The following is a 21,372-nucleotide window of genomic DNA, read 5'->3' as shown; positions in this document are numbered from 1 at the left end:
TTTGGATTTATTTAGAATTTTATTTAAACAATTTTATTGTTTTGCTTTTTTGAGCATGCTCTTATCTTCCCAAAATTCCTTCTTATTTTATATTTGCTCCTTTCTTGTTTTTAGTAGTCACTTTGTTCAGGGAAATTATTTTAGATGCAACACATCTTCAAATATACCAGTGAGTTATTTTTTCCAAGTTCACGTTTTTCCTCAAAATTCTGAAAAGCAGTAAAAAAAATATGGATTCTCAGTTCCATCCTGGGGGTGAGGAAGAAGCAAGAAACTAGTAGTTTGGGAAAGTCTTCAAGTGATTCTGATAATATCCAGGTTTGAGGAAAAACTAACTGCTCTAGAAAAAGGTCTGGTAACCTATAGCACATGAGTCAAACTTGGCCCAATGCTTATTTTCGTAAATAAAGTTTTATTGGAATGCAGCCATGCCCACTCATTTACATGCTGTCTATGGTGGCTTACACACTACAACGGCCACACTGAATAGTTGGGACAAGAACCAAATGGCCTGCAAAGCCTAAAATGATGATGATAAAGAAAAAGAAGAGGGACTGTTTCCTTAATTTCTCTTTCTGATCTTTCATTGTTAGTGTATAGGAATGCAAGAGATTTCTGTGCATTAATTTTGTATCCTGCAACTTTAACAAATTCATTGATTAGCTCTAGTAGTTTCCTGGTGGCATCTTTAGGATTATCTTTGTATAGTATCATGTCATCTGCAAACAGTGACAGTTTTACTTCTTCTTTTCCAAGTATTCCTTTTATTTCTTCTTCTTCTCTGATTGCCATGGCTAGGACTTCCAAAACTATGTTAAATAATAGTGATGAGAGTGGACATCCTGGTCTTATTCCTGACCTTAGAGGAAATGCTTTCAGATTTTCACCATTGAGAATGATGTTTGCTGTGAGTTTGTCATATATGGCCTTTATTATGTTGACGTAGGTTCCCTCTATGCCCACTTTCTGGAGAGTTTTTTATCATAAATGGGTGTTGAATTTTGTCAAAAGCTTTTTCTGCATCTGTTGAGATGATCATATGGTTTTTATTCTTCAATTTGTTAATATGGTGTATCACATTGATTGATGTGCATATATTGAAGAATCCTTGCATCCCTGGGATAAATCCCACTTGATCATGGTGTATGATCCTTTTAATGTGTTGTTGGATTCTGTTTGCTAGTATTTTGTTGAGGAATTTTGCATCTATATTCATCAGTGATATTGGTCTGTAATTTTCTTTTTTTGTAGTATCTTTGTCTGGTTTTGCTATCAGGGTGATGGTGGCCTTGTAGAATGAGTTTGGCACTGTTCCTTCCTCTGCAATTTTTTGGAAGAGTTTGAGAAGGATGGGTGTTAGCTCTTCTCTAAATGTTTGATAGAATTCACCTGTGAAGCCATCTGGTCCTGGGCTTTTGTTTGCTGGAAGATTTTTAATCACAGTCTCAATTTCAGTGCTTGTGATTGGTCTGTTTATATTTCTATTTCTTCCTAGTTCAGTCTCAGAAGGTTATGCTTTTCTAAGAATTTGTCCATTTCTTCCAGGTTGTCCATTTTATTGGCATATAGTTGCTTGTAGTAATCTCTCATGATCCTTTGTATTTCTGCAGTGTCAGTTGTTACTTCTTTTTCATTTCTAATTCTACTGATTTGAGTCTTCTCCCTTTTTTTCTTTCTTTGTTTCTATTTATTTCTGCTCTGATCTTTATGATTTCTTTCCTTCTGCTAACTTTGGGTTTTGTTTGTTCTTCTTTCTCTAGGTCATTTAGGTGTAAGGTTAGATTGTGTATTTGAGATTTTTCTTGATTCTTGAGGTAGGCTTGTATTGCTATAAACGTCCCTCTTAGAACTGCTTTTGCTGCTTCCCATAGGTTTTGGATCATCGTGTTTTCATTGTCATTTGTTTCTAGGTATTTTTTGATTTCCTCTTTGATTTCTTCAGTGATCTCTTGGTTATTTAGTAATGCATTGTTTAGCCTCCATGTGTTTTTGTTTTTTACATTTTTTCCCCTGTAATTTATTTCTAATCTCATAGTATTGTGTTGGAAAAGATGCTAGATACAATTTCAATTTCCTAAGGCTTGATTTATGACCTATGGTCACTAATCTATGACAAAGGAGGCAAGGATATACAATGGAGAAAACACAGTCTCTTCAACAAGTGGTGCTGGGAAAATTGGACAGCTGCATGTAAAAGAATGAAATTAGAACACTCCCTACACCATAAACTGGACAGCTACATGTAAAAGAATGAAATTAGAACACTTCCAAACAGCATACACAAAAATAAACTCAAAACGGATTAAAGACCTAAATGTAAGATGAGACACTATAAAACTCTTAGAGGAAAACATAGGAAGAACACTCTTTGACATGATTCACAGCAAGATCTTTTTTGACCCACCTCCTAAAGTAATGTAAATAAAAACAAAAATATACAAATGGGACCTAATGAAACTTAAAAGCTTTTGCACAGCAAAGGAAACTATAAACAAGACAAAAAGACAACCCTCAGAATGGGAGAAAATATTTGTAAACGAATCAATGGCCAAAGGATTAATCTCCAAAATATATAAACAGCTCATGCAGCTCAATATTAAAAAAACAAACAACTCACCCAATCAAAAAATGGGTAGAAGACCTAAATAGACTTTTCTCCAAAGAAGACACACAGATGGCCAACAGGCACATGAAAAGCTGCTCAACATCACTAATTATTAGAGAAATGCAAATCAAAACTGCAATGAGGTAACACGTCACACCGATTAGAATGGGCATCATCAGAAAATCTACAAACAACAAATGCTGGAGAGGGTGTAAAGAAAAGGGAACCCTCTTGCACTGTTGGTGGGAATGTGACCATTGTTTTGGTTTGTGACTTCTCTACTTGAATCCACAATTGAGATGCTGTCAGAATACAGCATCCACTTAATGACATAAAGCCAGGTGAAAAAAAATGAAAAGAAAATCACACATATAATACTTGATAAAAATATGTATTAGAATGTGTAACAAACTAAGCAAATTGTCTAAGTTTAGTATAATGAGAACGTGAGACTGTACAACTCTGGATATGGAAAAACCCCTAAAACGACTTCGAAAGTGGATCTAGAATGAGAATTACAGAATCATTTTAAAGAACAATGTTAAGAGCCAGTGATCTAAATTGACTCAAGATGTAAGTGCTCAAAGCCATGACTTTATATTATCTACTTTGTGTCAAAATAAAGAGATAAGAATTCCCTTTATTTAATCATTTAAAGAAGTATCCAATTCTCATATTTTTCACATTCCTAGTGTTATGAAATAGAAGTTTATAATTCACACAGAGATTTTTATCTGATCTCTCCAATGACTACCCTGAAGTCCACTGTTTTCGTGAAGATGTTCAAATGCATCTCTGCTACAAATGACCCAAATTTCTTTGTCTCTGATGAGCGTGTAAAATTGTCTTGAAGTCTCGCTTTAATGTTATGATTTTTTTATCAGTGAATCATATGAAATCCCCCCACTACATTGTTCTTATAGTAAATCATAGCATATTTTTTTCATAGATTCACACATACAAACTATATTTTAGCTGGGCCTTTTCCCCTTTGAATCCCTAAAAGTGAATTAATGAGTAGGCAACTCTGACTGGTGTCCTGGCAAAGCTCTACACACAGTGTGCAGCCAACTTCATAACACGTCCATGGTCTATGAGTGAAACAGACGTCCCCCAGCGCTCATCAGATCTTTTGTAATTGGCACGGCACTGTCCCACACCTTCTTTCTCTACATTTCTTTACTGATGTTACATCCATCTTTTGAGACAGAAATAAGGACCTGATTATCCCATTGAACAGATGGGGACTGAGGTCCATCACTTAATGACTCTCCCAAGCCATCCTATGAGAATGAAGAAGCTGGCAATAAGGTTTCTGGATTCCTCCGGGTCTGTGTTTCTCCTATTACACCACGCTGGGTTGTTAATATGTGTGTATTCATGCGTGTTGCTTGAGATAGACTTTCTCTGACAAAAATACATTTGGGGTCATTTGTAGCTTCTTTCGCTAGTTGCTTTTGAATTTAAAGGTTATAATATATTTAGATTCTTATGTTAATGAGTAGCTTTTCCTTTGGGCTACAACATCTTTTTCCTGTTTAGCAACTTTGGTCATATGGCATTCAAATTTGTTAACTCACCGCATAAACAGCAACTCATTGAAAAATAAATTACGAATATTAAAGGGAAATAGAGAACACAATAATATACTATATATGGAAATACATCAGCTGTAGAATAATGCATCTTAATGAAGGCTTCCCATGTGAATAAACCATTATATTTACAAGCTTTCCACAGTTAATGACCCAGAACTGGTTAACGAAACCTAAGTTTATAGCAAGGTCCTCCGTCAGCAAAAATATACATATTAATAATTGATGTTGCTGTAAAAATAGGACATAAGATGATGACTCCTGGGTTTGTGGAGAAATAGGACTCTATGGTCCATTAACTTAAAATGCTTATCTAATGTTTGATGGGCTTTGCCTTTAAAAATCCTTGGTCAAATTAGTAAGATAAAATGGACATTTGTCCAAATGAGAATCTGTTCAATTTATCAGTCACAAATCCCCTTGCAAATAAGTGATTTAATGCTGGCAACTTCCTGGAGGAGCTCATGGTCTTGGGGGTACTGTAGTCACTTAAGGTGAGGATGGAGCAGTGAGGGGAAGGGAGAGGGTCTATTCCAACAAATGACCACTGTGGTCAGCGCAGAGATTAATCAGCTCCACGCAGCCCCCGGTCGGTCATCATTAGGGAGCACTCAGAGTTGCCCCATCAGCCCATGGGCTTGCGCCGTGCGCTTCCTGCGCTAGTTTTACACGTGGAATGCCTCATGCTGTGGAGTAAACTGCTCTTCGGTTGGTCCATTTTAAGATCGTGTGCGTGCATGTGCGTGGACGTTCCCTAGTTTATAAAAATAAGCTCTTTTGTTTCACCATTTCATTTCACAGTAATATATCTATACTTGTATATCTGTGTTTATATAAACACATCTACTCAGAAAGAAGAACCCAGCAAGAAGAAGTGGAAAAAAAGTTGTGGGGAGAGTCAGGGCCGATGGTTTTCTTTTCTTTCTTTTTTTAATTTTTAAAAATTTATTTATTTATTTATTTAATTTTTGGCTGCGTTGGGTCTTCATTGCTGCAGGCGGGCTTCCTCTAGTTGCGGCGAGCGGGGGCTATTCTTTGTTGAGGTGCATGGGCTTCTCATTGCGGTGGCTTCTCTTGTTGTGGAGCATGGGCTCTAGGCATGTGGGCTTCAGTAGTTGCATCATGTGGGCTCAGTAGTTGTGGCTCGCCGGCTCTAGAGTGCAGGCTCAGTAGTTGTGGTGCACGGGCTTAGTTGTTCCATGGCATGTGGGATCTTCCCGGACCAGGGCTCGAACCCGTGTCCCCTGCATTGGCAGGAGGATTCTTAACCTCTGCACCACCAGGGAAGCCCGCTGATGGTTTCCTTTTGCCCTCTGCTCATACTACAGTTATGGTAAATCTTTATTTTAGGATGCCACAACTTCAAGTGGGTGCAAAACAATTAAAAACAGAGCAATTTCTAGCCCGTTAAATCTACTTTTTGGAAACTTGTAGTAGTTTTAAGATTTGCTTAATTAAGGGCTGGAATAGAACTGTATAGTTGAGCCTGTAATTGATTAGTGGTTGGAGCTAAATTTGCTACTTTTGTGTCCTACATTCTTTAAAAATGTTTTAAAATAAACACTTCCATGGCACTTAAAGTTTGCGAGACACTATTTTAACTGGTTTACAAATATTAACTAATTTATTCCTCATAATAACTAGCCTAATGTATGAGTACCATTACTATCTTCATTTTATATATGCAGAAACTGAGGCACAGAGAGGTCAAAGAACTTGTCCAGGGTCACACAGCCAGGAAGTGGCAGACTGGAGCTTTGACCCGAAGCATGTACCTCCAGAATCTCTGCTCTTACCCTGTATGCTTTCTTGTATCTCTGCACTGATAGTTTTCTTCTGGCTTAAAATAGTTTGTCTGAAAATGGTTTTTTATGGGTACTATAGATCATACTTTTCAAGGATATACATTTGTAATTTTAATGGATATTGCTGAGCTGCCTTGCAAAGAGGATGCAGGATTGCTTTACTCTTCCTCCCAACAGTGTATGACAGAGCCTTTTTCCCCACACCTTGCCAACACTGTGACCTTAACCATTTTGATCTTGGCCAACTTAAGCAGATTAAAAATGACAACTTAATAAGCATTTTTAAATCATGAGTGATGTGAGCATTTAAACCCACGATTATAAGCCATTTCAAAACATAACAGTGCACACTTACCTAGTGCTCACAGGGTGCAGTGTGTCAGACACTATTTTAAATGCTTTACAGATACCAATTTCTTTAATACTTAACACACATCTTTGCCTAGGAGCTATAGCACTATCTCCATTTTGCATATGTGGAAATCGAGGCACCAGGAAGCCAAGACACCACCCCAGTTCACCCAGCGAGTAAATAGTGGAACCAGAATCTGAACCCAGGCAGTCTGGCTCCAGAGTTCCCGGCCTTAACCATTCTACTACGCTGCAGTAAAGGACTTTGTAATGGGCCCTAATCTGAGATAAATAAGGGCAAATATCCTGCCCTAGAGTAGGGATAAAAGAATCCTGGGATCAGGTGACTAAAGGAAGAGAATTGTTTTGCTCATTGAGTTTCTGACGACCTGGGAACCCAGGGCAAGAATAAAGCAGAATAAGAATAACAATAAACACTTCCCAGAAATAAACCCACACACACATGGTCAGTTAATCTACGACAAAGGAGGCACAAACATACAATGGAGGAAAGACAGTCTCTTCAACAAATGGTGGTGGGAAAACTGGACAGCTACATGCAAAAAAGTGAAACTGGACCCCATCTCACACCACATACAAGAATAAATTAGGGACTTCCCTGGTGGCGCAGTGGTTAAGAATCTGCCTGCCAATGCAGGGGACGTGGGTTCGATCCCTGGTCCAGGAAGATCCCACATGCCGCAGAGCAACTAAACCCGTGTGCCACAACTACTGAAGCCTGTGCACCTAGAGCCCATACTCCACGACAAGAGAAGCCACCGCAGTGAGAAGCCCACGCACTGCAATGAAGAGTAGCCCCCACTCGCCGCAACTAGGGAAAGCCCACATGCAGCAACAAAGAACCAACACAGCCAAAAAGATAAAAAAATTAAAAAAAAACAGTTTAAAAAAAAGAATAAATTAAAAATGTATTAAAGACTTTAATGTAAGGCCTGAAACCATAAAACTCCTAGAAGAAAACATAAGGTAGTAAACTCTTTGACATCAATCTGAATATTATTTTGGACTTCTCTCTGCAGGCAAGGGCAACAAAAGCAAAAATAAACAAATGGGACTACATGCTTTTGCACAGCAAAGGAAACTATCAACAGAACTAAAAGGCCACCTATTGAATGGGAGAAAATACTTGCAAATTATGTATCTGATAAAGGGTTAATATTCAAAATATATAAAGAACTTACACAACTTAATGTCAAAAAACAAGCAGCCCAATTAAAAAATGAGCAGATGACATAAACAGGCCTTTTTCCAAAGAAGACATACAGACAGCCAACAGAGACACATGAAAAGATACTCAACATCACTAATCGTCAGGGAAATGAAAATCAAAACCACAATGAGATGTCACCTCACACTTGTCAGACTGGCGATTATCAAAAAGCCAAAAAAAATAACAAGTGTTGGTGAGGATATGGAGAAAAGGGAACCCTTTTACGCTGCTGGAATGTAAATTGGTGCAGCCACTATAGAAAACAGTGTGTAGATTCCTCAAAAAATTAAAATAGAACTACCATACAATCCAGCAATCCCACTTCTGGGTATTTATCTGAAGAAAACAAAAACACTCGAAAAGATACATGTTCACTGAAGCATTATTTATGATAGCTGACATATGGAAGCAACCTAAGTGTCCATCCATAGATGAATGAATAAAGAAGATGACTAAATGAATATATATATATATATATATATATATATATATATATAACACACACACACACACACACACAGGAATATTATTCAGCCATAAAAAAGAATGAAATCTTGCCATTTGTGGCAACATGGATGGGCCTGGAGGGTATTATGCTAAGTGAAATAAGTCAGACGGAGAAACACAAACACCATATGATTTCACTTATATGTGGAATCTAAAAATCAATACACATGGACATCAAACCAAAACCGAAACAGACTCATTGTTACAGAGAACAAAGTGGTTGCCAGAGGGGAGAGGGGGACTGGGCAGGGTTGGGGGAGGGATGCCAGGAGAAGTAGGTGAAAGGGATTAAGAGAAACAAACTTCCAGTTATAAAATAAATAAGTCACAGGAGTGAAACGCACAGCATAGGGGAACTAGTCAATAATATTGTAATAACTTTGTGGGGTGACCATTTCAAAATGTACATAAACGTCAAATCACTATGATATATACCTGAAACTAATATGATGCTGAATGACAATTATACCTCAATAAAAAATACTTACAATCAAACTAAAGGTTCCCAGTGAACTAGACTGTAAGATCTCATCTAACAGAAAAGAAAATGGTGAGTTTTCTTTTTTTCCCAAAGCATCTTGAGGTGGACTTTTGAATCACAAAAATTATTCAGGGTGTCCTCCCCGGGCTCTGATTCCCTTGCTCAACCTAAGAGCCTTCCATGCATGCCTGTATCAGGATCACTGCTTTTCCTGGTTTGCAAACATTTTCCTGGTGCAACACACACGGTGTACGTGGTGGGCAGTACCCGCTGCCCTGGGGATCTCCGAATTCTCCCTCTGCAGCTGGGTAAGCCTCGGACCCTGCTGGGCTGTTCCAATGGCACTGCTTTTCCAGATCGTACTTTTAATAGACTAATTTCAGTTCATAAATCTGAGTGAGACAGGCTGGGACCTGGGACCCTTTGCTGCAGTGCTTGCACTTGGACAAATGTCTCCTCCAGTAACAAAAAGCAAAGAAACTATAAGGGACTAAAAATAACTGCGTGCATGCACAGTTGGGGCGAATCATGAACAACCAGATACATAAAGACCAAAAACCCAACTGCCACTTCTGAGGAGCCGGGAGCAAAAGCAGGGTGTCGGGAGCAAAAGCAGGGTACCGCGCATGCCCCCAGCACACCACCACCAAAGGGGTTGGCAAAACACCTAAGCTACACCTCCAGCCCAACCCCTGGACACACCCCTACCCTCACCTCCTACAAGGAACCAGCTCGCCTGCACTCAGGGAGTGAACAAGGGTTGCAGCAGGGGCCCCAATAACGCCTAGCCTGAATTTCTTTGGGCCTCTTATCAATTTCTATTGATTAAGGAGGCTAAGAATCCTGGTCGGTAACACGAGCGGCAAATAACAAGGGCCAAGTTACTTTATATTTTGAAATCAGTGGCATGCATGTGTTAGGCAACAACGTATTTTGAAATATTTTGTTTTGTTACATAGAAAGGTTATGATGTATCGTGATAGTTTTCCTTTGTACAAAATCATTCAGTTATCGGGACAATGTAATGTAATTTTCCAAGACGATGAACATCAGCCACCATTCCTTGAAGGCAACCCGCCAAAGCTCTAGGCCGGGTCCGGAAGCCCTTCTAACAGCTCTGTGAAATAGGTAGCACTATCCTGCTCTTACAGAAGGAGAAACTGAGGCTCAGGGGGAGGGTGAGTGAGTGGCTCAACGTGTCCCCACCCCCGACCCACGTGGTAGAGGGGCCACCCCAGACACCTGCCTGTCCATCCACCTGGCAGGCCAACCCTTCAAAGGCCGAGGGGAGACGCACACTCATTTCTAAGAGGCTGCCGTCCCCAGACACTTAGGGAAACAGCTTTTTTTTTTTTTTTTTGTATTTAAAAAGTAAAATACAACTAAAAGAAAGCAAAACAAAACCCCATAAATCATGGCAAATCTGTTTTTTAATACATTTATTTCTAGAAACAACCAAAGGTCATTTGGAGCCAAATATAATGAATAATGCACAGGACCAAGCTGGATGCCATGGTTTGGGGCTGAAATCAAAGTGTGATCGTAAAGACCGTTTCATTTTGATCCTTCGCTCATTTTGGCTTTGACAGCAGTTCCCAAAGAGAAGCCCCTGAGGGCCCCGGACCAAGGGGAGCCTCAGGAGGGAGCCACCTTTCGGGAGCATTCATTGGGTGCCCGAGCTCCTACCTGGGGTTATTTGTTCATAAGAAATGAGTCTAATTTATTGATCGAAAAATAATCTATAATGTAGCTTGTTTCATGTTAGAATTTGAAAGTGAGCAGGGTGTTATGGTGTTTTGAGGATTTAGCGGATGCATTTCAAAGTGACAGTTCTTCGTGTTTAATAAGTGTCCCCTAGTGTTCTTTATTATAATGCAAACATTGATAGCTTCAGGGTAACATAAAATACACGATGGTCATGGCTGTAGGACACGTTATTTCAAAGGGACCCACGGAATGAAATGTATTACATTCATTAAGTGTCCTCCTTCATCCACTCCATTGGCTCTGCCAATTAAAATAACTGCACATGAAGTTTTAGAGTGCTATTTATTTTCCTTTGTAGATTTTAGAATATAAATATTTAAAATGGCAATATCGGGCCTCCCTGGTGGCGCAGTGGTTGAGAGTCCGCCTGCCGATGCAGGGGATACGGGTTCGTGCCCCGGTCTGGGAGGATCCCATATGCCGCGGAGCGGCTGGGCCCGTGAGCCATGGCCGCTGGGCCTGCGCGTCCGGAGCCTGTGCTCCGCAACGGGAGGGGCCACAACAGTGAGAGGCCCGCATACCGCAAAAAGAAAAAAATAAATAAATAAATAAAATGGCAATATCAAAAAATAATTTATATGACAATGGTAAAGGCAACATTTAGTCAGGAACTGAGAACATAACTATGTCGTTTGCTCTAATTCTCATTTCAGTTACTAAATACTCACCCCTGGAAATAGGCCAAGCCTCCCACAAAGATACAAATACTGTTTTGATCAGAGAAGTCAATGGTTTATACACTGATATGAGGTAACAAAGTAAAATAATGGAAAAATGAAATTTTAAAATGAGTAGACACTATCTTAATTAGTGATATAGTGGAAAATGTATTTAATTGAAAACATTCCCAGGATTTGGGGTAATGGATTTTTATGGTTATCAGCCAGCAAACAGAAGATACCATTCTTTTAAAAACTGAATGCATATATTTCACAATGGTGTAAAATTTCATAGAACACGTAATACCAAGAGGAGACATGCTTGGAAAAAAAGCAAACTGGAGAAATTCGCATTTAATACAAAACAGACAAGCTGTCCTCTTTACTATCCAAACTCTGTACTGCTGAAAAATTAAAGCAGACTTCCTTTATTTGAGCTGAGCATATACAAATGACAAAGTAAAACAGAAAAATTACAGTAAAAAACATGTTCCTCTATCTTTATGTGGTATCAATGTAAGCCATTAAAACTTTAGGTTAAAAAAATAGCATTGGGCCATTCCCTAAGTTTCTGGCCTGTTATGCATCATATTCAGTAAATGTCAGCTGAATTAAATTAAATGGAAGTGGTTGAGTCAAACTGCTGCTTACATAAAATTTCATGTTAAACTTAGATTATCTTAGATTGAATCTTCTGACCGCAAGTTTAATTTTTAAAGTAGAAAATTGGAGATAACCATTGTTTTTATCATTTCACCTCATATTTCTGTGTCTCTAATGGGTAGAACAGAGAAACAATTTTGTATCATAAACTGTCCACCTATGTATATACACCAAACAATCTGGAGATCTGAATAGAAAAAACTGATAATATTCTATGGCTGTTTGCTTTTATTTTTAAATGTGTGCCTTTTTTTTCCAGTTAATGCAGTAAAATTTAAACAATTTGGAAAATACAACTAAAACAAAAAACTTCCAAAGTTCCGACATGAAAAAAGGAACACGATATAAACTTTCTTTCCTTTGTATGTGCATGTATGTGTGTATATATTTAGTTGAAATCCTATTATATGTACAATTCTAAATCCTGTATTTTCACTCTGAGAGTTTTCACATCAAAAATGAGTCATAAACATATTTTTTAATGGTGGTCTATCACTACTTTAAGGTAGGTCCACCATAAATCATTTAACTCCATCCCTACTCTAGAACACTAGGATTGTGTATTTCCAATTTTTCATTATTAAAAACAACACTATAGGAAATGTCTATGCACATAAACCTTTATTTCTGATGATTTCCTTAAGCTAGAACTAGACCTCGGGGGGAAGGATATATTTTAATGATTGTGTTGCTTCTTTCAGAAAAGCTGAATCAATTTAACTCACCGTGTATGAGAATAAGCATCTCATCACACTCTTGTCAATAATTATAACTTGATCTTACATTTAGGTCTTTAATCCATTTTGAGTTTATGTTTGTGTATGGTGTTAGGGAGTGTTCTAATTTCATGCTTTTTCATGTAGCTGCCCAGTTTTCCCAGCACCACTTATTGAAGAGACTGTCTTTTCTCCATTGTATATTCTTGCCTCCTTTGTCATAGATTAATTGAACCAAGGTGTGTGGGTTTATTTCTGGGCTTTCTATACTGTTCCATTGATCTATGTGTCTGTTTTTGTGTGAGGACCATATTGTTTTGATTACTGTAGCTTTGTAGTATAGTCTGAAGTCAGGGGGTCTGATTCCTCCAGCTCCGTTTCTCTTTCTCAAGATTGCTTTGGCTCTTCGAGGTCTTTTGTGTTTCCATATAAATTCAAAAAATTTTTGTTCTAGTTCTGTGAAAAATGCCATTGGTAATTTGATAGAGATTGCACTGAATCCATAGATTGCCTTGGGTAGTGTGGTTATTTTAACAATATTGATTTTTCCAATATAACTTGTAAAAACTTTTTCCCCCCAATAAGACAGATACAAATCACCTTCTATCGTCAGTTCTAACATACGTATTTTTCATGGTTTAACATATCTGAAATGTTAAATATATAGGGATGGCTTTATATTACAATCAGGGATGTGTTTTGGTTTATTTGCCCATTTTCTTTCATTTTCAATCATGATGTATCTTATAATGAATAACATCTTAGATTCAATGAAATACAGTATCTCATTTAATTTTTAACTTGTATTTTTTGGCCATTAGTGAATAGTGATGATTCCTATAGAACCATTTCAATATACATTTCCATGGTCAGTGAACTAAAAACAATTTTTAAATTGTGGTGAAAACCACATAACATAAAATTTATCATCTTAGCCATTTGTAAGTATACCATTCAGTAGTGTTGAGTATATTCACATTGTTGTACAACAGATCTGGAGACCTTTTTTTTTTTTGCAAACTGAAACTTGATACCCATTGAACTACTCTTCATTGCCCATCCCCGAGCTCCTGGCAACCTTCTACTTCCTGTCTCTATGAGTTTGACAACTTTAGATGCCTCATAAAGATGGAATCATACAGCATGTGTCTTTTTTGTGACTGGCTTGTCTCACTTAGCATAATGTCCTCAAAGTTCATCCATGCTGTAGCATGTGTCAAGATTTCCCTCTTTTTATGGCTGAATAATATTGCACCCAGCACAGTTTTGAAATCATACAGATCCATAACAACTGACAGGGGCTCACCCACTTGATTCTCATGGCACCTCAACAACCAAGAAATAAAAGATGGGCTGGGATCCTAGGGGTTTTCAATTCCAAAAATTAATGTTGACTTATTTTTGAAACTCAAAGGTCAAAAAGAAATCAAGAATGCAGGTGGTGAAATCAGGGTATTTCTTGAATCATATATGCCACTCTGATAGGAGTCACAATGTTTTTTAAGATGATAAAGCCTGGATGTCACAACTGAGGTTCCGCACACAGGTGCAGTGAGCATACGCCCCTTCACCAGGGAAAGATGCTCTTCCAGGTGTCTGCACCACGGAGGTGAATCCCTTCCTCAAACAAAATAATTCCTGTTTTCCATTCTGTGCTGACAACAGAGGTGATGCACAGAGGCTGAAGTGCATGTGGAGCAGTCAGGATGTGGGGCTGGAAGAGAATATATGCTATTCTAAAACCACATCATCTGTCGCTTAGAACCGGCCATTATAAAAGTGATGCAAGAGCAAAGAGTGAGTTCTGGGATCAACCAAAAACGTGACTATTTAAATTTTCTTTTCTGAGGTCTTAGGATTTAAAGTAAATTAGAAGATCTTATCAGTGATATTACTGTAAATAGAAAATATAGCATTTGGTCCCACATTCAGGGTATTGCTCTATAACCTTCAACACTTTTGTCTTAAAAAACATGGGGTGGACCCTATGACCTGCTGATAACCAAAAGAATAGGACAGAGGTGACGCATACCACTTCTATAATCATTTGCGTGGGATTGTAAGCAGCTCCCCGCCCCCCAGCTCTGATGAAGCAAGTTGCCACATGGAAAGCCCACTTGGCAAGGGGCTGGGGGCTACCTCCAGCTAACAACTGGCAAAAAACCTGAGGTGTTCAGTCTGGCAGCCCATCAGGAACTGAACCTGGCCCACAACCACACAACCGTGGAAGCAGATCCTTCCCCAGTTGAGCCTCAGGATGAGACCCCATCCTCAGCCGACACCTTGACTGCAGCCTCTGAGCCTCTGGGCAGAAGACTCAGTCAAGCCCAGACTCCTGACCCACAGAAACCGAAGTCACAAACGTGTGTTGTTGCAGCTGCTAAGTTTGTGGCAGTAACTAAGTAATATACCCTTTCAACTCTGATTCAGTAATCACCATGGAGATCACCCAAAAGAAGGCAGCTGTATCAGGGCAAACCCATTCTCAGGACCACGAATACTAACATATATTAACAAAGTGTAGGGCACGGCTGATACTGGTGGGCAGCTCACAGCTTGTCCCACCTTTGGAGCAGCCCACGTATTCCAGCAGATGTGTAAACAGACAAGACCCTGCTGTCTCTGGATCACCTGGGCAGGCTTCTAGATAACACAGGCGATTCCATTCTCTTAAGTCGCCGGTCATGTAGTTTGCTTTCCTTTCTTCTCCCAAAAACTCTCTAAGGAAGACACAAGTCTTACAGATTCTACTGTCTTTAAGAAAACCAGATGCTTATTTGTCTATAAGAAAACTTACCATGCCCAGGAATATCATCTCCTCTTCTCTCTCTCTTTCTGTTCTCTTGCGCTGATGGAAACCTCGCCAAACCTAAAAATAAATAAATGGTTACTTGTTTAATACATAAAAAAATAAAGAAAACATGGTCATACTGTTTCTCCCATGTAACCTGCACATCCCAAACGATGTAATGATTATGTGGTCAAGGTTGTGCACCTGTGTGTGTTGATGGAGTATTTTCTCTTTTGTGATCACAAGCAAAATTTTTAAAGAAAGTATGAATCACAGAAGTGGCCTATACCATTGTCTACTCTTCCAGGACCCAACTGTGGATCCTGATGAGGACCTTTGTCCAGGGCCTCCCTATTGAACAAGGGGTACTAGAGGCAGTTCTGTCTACCCAGGGACAAGACAGGACCCACCCTTGTCCCTGGGAGCAACTGGAGGGTCCACTGCTGACCTAGCAATAGCCTCACACCTGTTAGGATGGCTGTTATCAAAAAGACAAGAGATAACAAGTGTCAGCGAGGATGTGGAGAAAAGGGAACCTTCCCGTACTGTTGGTGGGAATGTAACTGGGTGCATCCACTATGGAAAACAGTATGCAGGTTCCTCAAAAAATTAAAAATAGAACTACGATATGATCCATAAATGCCACTCCTGGGTGTTTATTTGAAGAAAAGGAAAACACTAATTTGAAAAGATACATGTACCCTCATGTACCTCACTGCAGTATTATTCACAATAGCCAAGATATGGAAACAACCTAAGTGTCTGTTGATGGATGAATGTATATAGAAAATGTGATGCATACATACAGTGAAGTACTATTCAGCTACAAAAAGAAGGAAATTCTGTCATTTGTGACAACGTGCATGAATTTTGTGGGCATTATGCTAAGAGAAATAAGTCACAGAGAGAAAGACAAATACTTTATGCTTTCACTTACATATGGAATCTAAAAATACCAAATGTATAGAAATAGAGAGTAGCTTTGGTGGCTGCCAGGGGCTGAGTGGATGAGGGAAATGGGTGAAGGTGGTCAAAGGACACAAACGTCCAGTTATAAAATGAATAAATTCTGGGGGTATAATGTACAGCATGGTGACTATAGTTGACAATACTGTATTTTATACTTGCAAATTGCTAAGAGAGTTGACCTCAAATGCTCTCACTACAAGAAAAAATGGCAATTATGTGAGGTGATGGATGTGTTAAGTAACCTTACTGTGGCAATCATTTTGATATACACATTTATATCAAATCACGATGTTGTACTCTTAAAGTTATACAACGTTATATGTCAAATATATCTCAATAAAGCTGGGGAGCAAAAAGAAATAGCCTATAATTTTTGTTAGTGAGGTTCCTCTACCTGTATTTCTTCAAGAGAAACGTCTAGATTGCAGAAGTGTGGGGCTAAATCTAAGGGTGGCACTTCAGAGTTTTAACAGAAAAATTTCCACTGTAACATGGAGAAATATAACACAGTAACACCCAAGAACTGTACAACTCAAGCTTTGAACTCAGATGCTCATTTAAAACTTTATATCCCATAGAGAACAGACTTCTGGTTGCCAAGGGTTGGGGTGGGGAGGGATGGTTTGGGGACGAGCAGATGCAAACTATTATGTATAGAATGGATAAACAGCAAGGTCCTACTGTAGAACACAGGAAACTATATGCAATATCCTGAGATAAACCATAATGGAAAAGAATATGAAAAAGAATATATATACATGTATAACTGAATCACTTTGCTGTACAGCAGAAATTAACACATTGTAAATCAACTATACTTCAATAAAATAAATATTAAAAAACCTTATATCCCCACAGAAACTTGAAAGAAAATAGTCTATCTGTCTCTCCCCAGCATCCCCTCCACTCCCATTCAAACACAATTAGGGACAAGATTCCTGATCTTCTGGCTCTGTTTTATGTCCTTATACTTACTTTCTCCCCAACCTAATTCTAACTTGTGTCACGTTGCCACCTTCTGCATTTCCCCATGAGCAACCTTAGTCACAATTTGAAAAAAGATGGGGTAGAACTCGAGGGTGGTCATCTGACAAAGGGAAGGAAACTTCAAGGGCCCCTTCTGAAAGGACCACCTGTGTTCTGGATATTAGTGGTGGTCACTGGAGCTTCTGCAAACGGCACACGCTTCTGCAAGCTCCCAGGTGTTAACCCGCTCCCCTTCTATAATTACGTCTGCGTGTAAATGTATTTTTAAAAATTCAGTGAGGACTTATATAGCAACATTCTTTCCAACAGTTATTGGTGATCTTTAAAAATATTTCAATAAAATGCCTGAGTTTCATACCTATTTATAACAAAATTAAAAAAAATATAACGAAGCTTGCTTAACAGTTTCCCCAGGGTAAGATAATCAGTCCTTCTGGAATTTAGGCCAGTCCTACTAAAGGTAGGATGTGGGAATTTTGAGTTTCAGAGCTCCCCCCGGTCCCTGGTCTGCATCTCCAGCTGTGTCAAGACACCTTGCCCCCAAGTCCAAAAGCGTCCCATTCACACCTTCTGGATACACAGTGCAGCAGTCTCCACGTCTGCTACTCTCTCACCCAGTAACCTGGCTTGCTTTGCTCTGTATTCTTGAAGATAGATTTGCTTCATGAACATGGCTCTTAGGCGCCCTTGCCGTGCCCTCTCGGCAACCTGGATTAATTTAACAGCCTCTTCTAGGGGGACAGGCTTTACAGGGTATTTCTGCAAAAACATTTAAGATAAATCAATGTTTAAACATGTTCATGACGTCAGCTGATTCCAGAAACATCACATGCTAACTTCTAACACCACCCTGCTGAGAGTCTCCAAACTGCTGATAGAGAGTATGATAGCCATTCGATATGAATCATTTTTTCCTGTGAATACGTATATTTTGATACTATGCCACATTCACACCATGGGCCCATACTTAAGGACCCCTTAAGCTCTCCTCTACCGTTTTGAACAAAATACTAATTAGCTCCACAAGGTTTTAGGTTGGCAGCAAATTATACGAGGAATGCCAATAAAAATGGATTGAAATAAACTTGAAATTGCTGTCACTGTTTCATTAACTTAATAGTAGAAATGTACAAATTCAAAACATATCTGCTATGAGAATTTGAAATGTGAAATATAGATGAAGTCAAATGTTGATTTTAATATCAATTACAGGATGATCTAGTGAATATGACTAATATTGGAATCACTTTAGGAGTATTTCACTTTATCGTATATTAACACATATATGTGGAATCTAGAAAAATGGTATAGATGACCTTATTGGCAAAGCAGAAATAGAGACACAGACACAGAACAAATGTATGGATACCAAGGAGGAAAAGGGGGGGTGGGAGGAATTGGGAGATTGGGATTGTCATATATACACTATTGATACTATATATAAAATAGATAACTAATGAGAACATACTGCATAGCACAGGGAACTCTACTTAATGCACTGTGGTGACCTAAATGGGAGGGAAATCCAAAAGGGAGGGGATGGATGTACATGCATGGCTGATTCATTTTGCTGTACAGCAGAGGCTAATACAACATTGTAAAGCAACTATACTCCAATAAAAATTAATTCATAAAAAACCTTTATATGGGAAATGTGTGCCAGTTCCTGCACACCTGCACTTTAAAACATCTGGATGGGACGGTTACTATCAAGACTGAGAAATCAGGCTCATGCAATAGGATATTGTCTTTGGAGATCTCAAGTGGGGTGTGTTTAGGCAAGGTCCGGCGAGGCGCGGTGCTGTTTTCTGAGGAGAGGGACAAAAGCAAGGCTGCTGGGGGCATCCTGGGTCCTGCATGAGCTCAGGCGTTGTTCCCGGAAGGAGGGATAAGCTGTGGACCTGGCCTGGCTTCACCCGAGCCTCCTGCGTGGATAGAGGCAGGGAGAGGCCTTTTGAATTCAAAAAACACTCAATCATGGGCGGAGTCTTCTTCCAGGCCTCAGAGGACAGCGATGGCCACCCCATCAGGGTCCAGGGCAAGACACTGTGGGACCAGGTAGAGGTGCTCCAATTCATCCCCTGGACCAAAGTTTCCCGGGACCGTCATTTCTCTGCGCAACAGGGGGCGGTGCAGAGAAAGGGGCAAGTAGGGGAGAAATGGGACATTGACTGAGGACCTACAGATGCCAGATGCTTTTCACATGCATTCTCATCCAGTTCACAGAGCAAATGCCAAGACAGGTATTACTGTGACCACTTAAGAAGACCGACGGTGGAAAAAGTAAAATAATTTACGCACGTTCCCACGGTTAGTCAGGGGTGGAGCCCACTGGAACCGAGCCGGACCACCCTCTTTCCATGAAAGCACCCACTGCCCCTCAGCATGGGGACACCTAGAGCCTTACAGGAGGAAGCTCTTTCACACAGCAATTGCTCAGGGTTTGGTTTTCAGAGGGATCTTGCTGCTTCAAATTTGCAGTGAGCACTCCTTTTCAATAATGCGTTTTGCACGTGAGGGTAAAATGAATATTATGCTGGTATTAAAGCAGCTGATGTATGTAAAAACCCTTAAGCCCAGAGCAGGTGCCCAGCAAACATTAGTTATTATTGTCTATTTCCTTTAGATTCCATACTGTCATTCTAAAAGTAATTTCAGCTTTTATGGGATATTTGTGAGGGATTTGGTGTCATCTACTCAGTCCGACAAAGATTTTTTGAACAGCAGTGAAATATTCAGCATGACCACTATAGGAGTGGGCAGTAATTTTCCCTTATCAACATTCTTCTTGGGGTATACATTGCATATATCTGCAAGAAATAAGCGGCTTAAGGTGGGAGCGGGGGTCCAGTGAGACACTGAAGGGCATGGGAAAGTCACACAGATGCCTGGGTGTTGCTCAGAAGCCCCGTGTTCTGCGGGGCATTAGGCACCCCTGAAACAGGGCCTGGAGCAGAGATGAACGGCTCGACCTAACAAGGAGAAAGGAGCCACCAGGGCTGGATGTGGAGCGAGGGAGGAGAGAAACCTTCCTGCTGCTGACCCCGCACAAACTGAGAGGGACAGTGGGGAGGAGAAACGGCAGAGAGGACATCTTTGGGTTTGACTGCAGCGTGTGCCATGTAACCTCCCTTCTCTGTCTTCCCTAGGGGATCTTCCGTGGATTCTGCACTGCTTGTCAACACCTCGGGCCAGGGCCTCTTTGGGGTGGATTCCTGGGGAGGGAGGGCTCCGTTCTGGTGATGATGCGGTGACAGAAGGCACAGACCCAGGAGCCTGTGGTGAAGGAACGGCTGGACAACCCCCAGGCCCGATTCCCAGGAATCCACTTCAAGGAATGTAGAAGGGGGGCTGGTCGTTTGGAGAAGGGTCACAGGAAGGAGGGGTGGTCGTGAGTGAGGTGGGTCAAGAAAGGTTTCTCCAGGGATGCTGTGCCACGCTGGGCTCTGAAGAATTAGCATCACATTGACAGGGATACAGCGAAGAGACCAAACCCTCTGTGCAGCAAGACGCTGCCTGTGCAGAAGGACAGACAGCTCGGGGCGTGGTGCGTGTGCTGATCCGGTGCATGCACTTCAGGTGAGTCCCTTGGCAGGCAGACAGGGCACACGCTTCTCCCTCCCCCCTGCCATCCTGGGTGCACCTGGAATCTTCCTTCACACCATGGCCCAGGCTGGCAGTACCCCACGGGGCCTACCTGCCCGAAGACCACAGGTGTCTGTTTGCCCTGTGCGCCCAGGCTGCACGCACAGTCTCAGCATAGCTATAACAGTGCCCCTGTCACTCTGAACTGTCCCTGTGTGGATGCTCACCTGCCGCCTTAATACTTGGGCCATGAAGACCAGCCAGAGGCGGGAGGCACTGTTTTGCCGGCAGTGAGGGGTTGATCAGGTTGATCTGGCAGTGCCCTGCGGAAAGGGCTGCCCACCAGAACGCTGAACGGAGATGACCACAGCATCCATGAGAACGCAGTGAAGGTCAGCGCGAAGACAGCTGCGGAAACAGGGAAGGGTGCAGCCGCGCGCATTCTGGGGATATAGGAGGAATGGGGCCAGAACACCCGCTGGGTTCTGCCCTTGACTTTCCAGGGGAGTCTCTAAGGGTTTCCCCCACTTTCCCCAGAGAGAGTCCATTCGAGGTGATCTAAGTGCCACTCAGCTTGAAGTTACAAGAGGTCAATCGGCATTTTCAGAGAGTGTTGTAATTTTAACTCCTAGTTACCTCAGCACTTAATTATTTTATATG

The 21,372-nt window shown here is 40.6% G+C and overlaps 1 protein-coding gene across 1 annotated transcript in view; it reads right to left on the bottom strand.

The window, feature by feature from the left end:
- The window catches only part of IQCA1 (IQ motif containing with AAA domain 1), a 177,991-nt gene that overhangs the window by 143,982 nt on the left and 12,637 nt on the right, over positions 1–21,372 (bottom strand). The window contains exons 4-5 of the mRNA XM_060105914.1: positions 17,695–17,886; positions 15,178–15,249 (exon numbers count right to left, since the gene is read on the bottom strand). Coding sequence (XP_059961897.1) covers positions 15,178–15,249; positions 17,695–17,886 — 264 coding nt within the window. The remainder of the gene's footprint in view (positions 1–15,177; positions 15,250–17,694; positions 17,887–21,372) is intronic.

The sequence above is a fragment of the Mesoplodon densirostris genome, chromosome 8, assembly GCF_025265405.1.
Source record: "Mesoplodon densirostris isolate mMesDen1 chromosome 8, mMesDen1 primary haplotype, whole genome shotgun sequence".
Taxonomy (NCBI): domain Eukaryota; kingdom Metazoa; phylum Chordata; class Mammalia; order Artiodactyla; family Ziphiidae; genus Mesoplodon; species Mesoplodon densirostris.
This window is presented reverse-complemented; position numbering and strand designations above follow the sequence as displayed.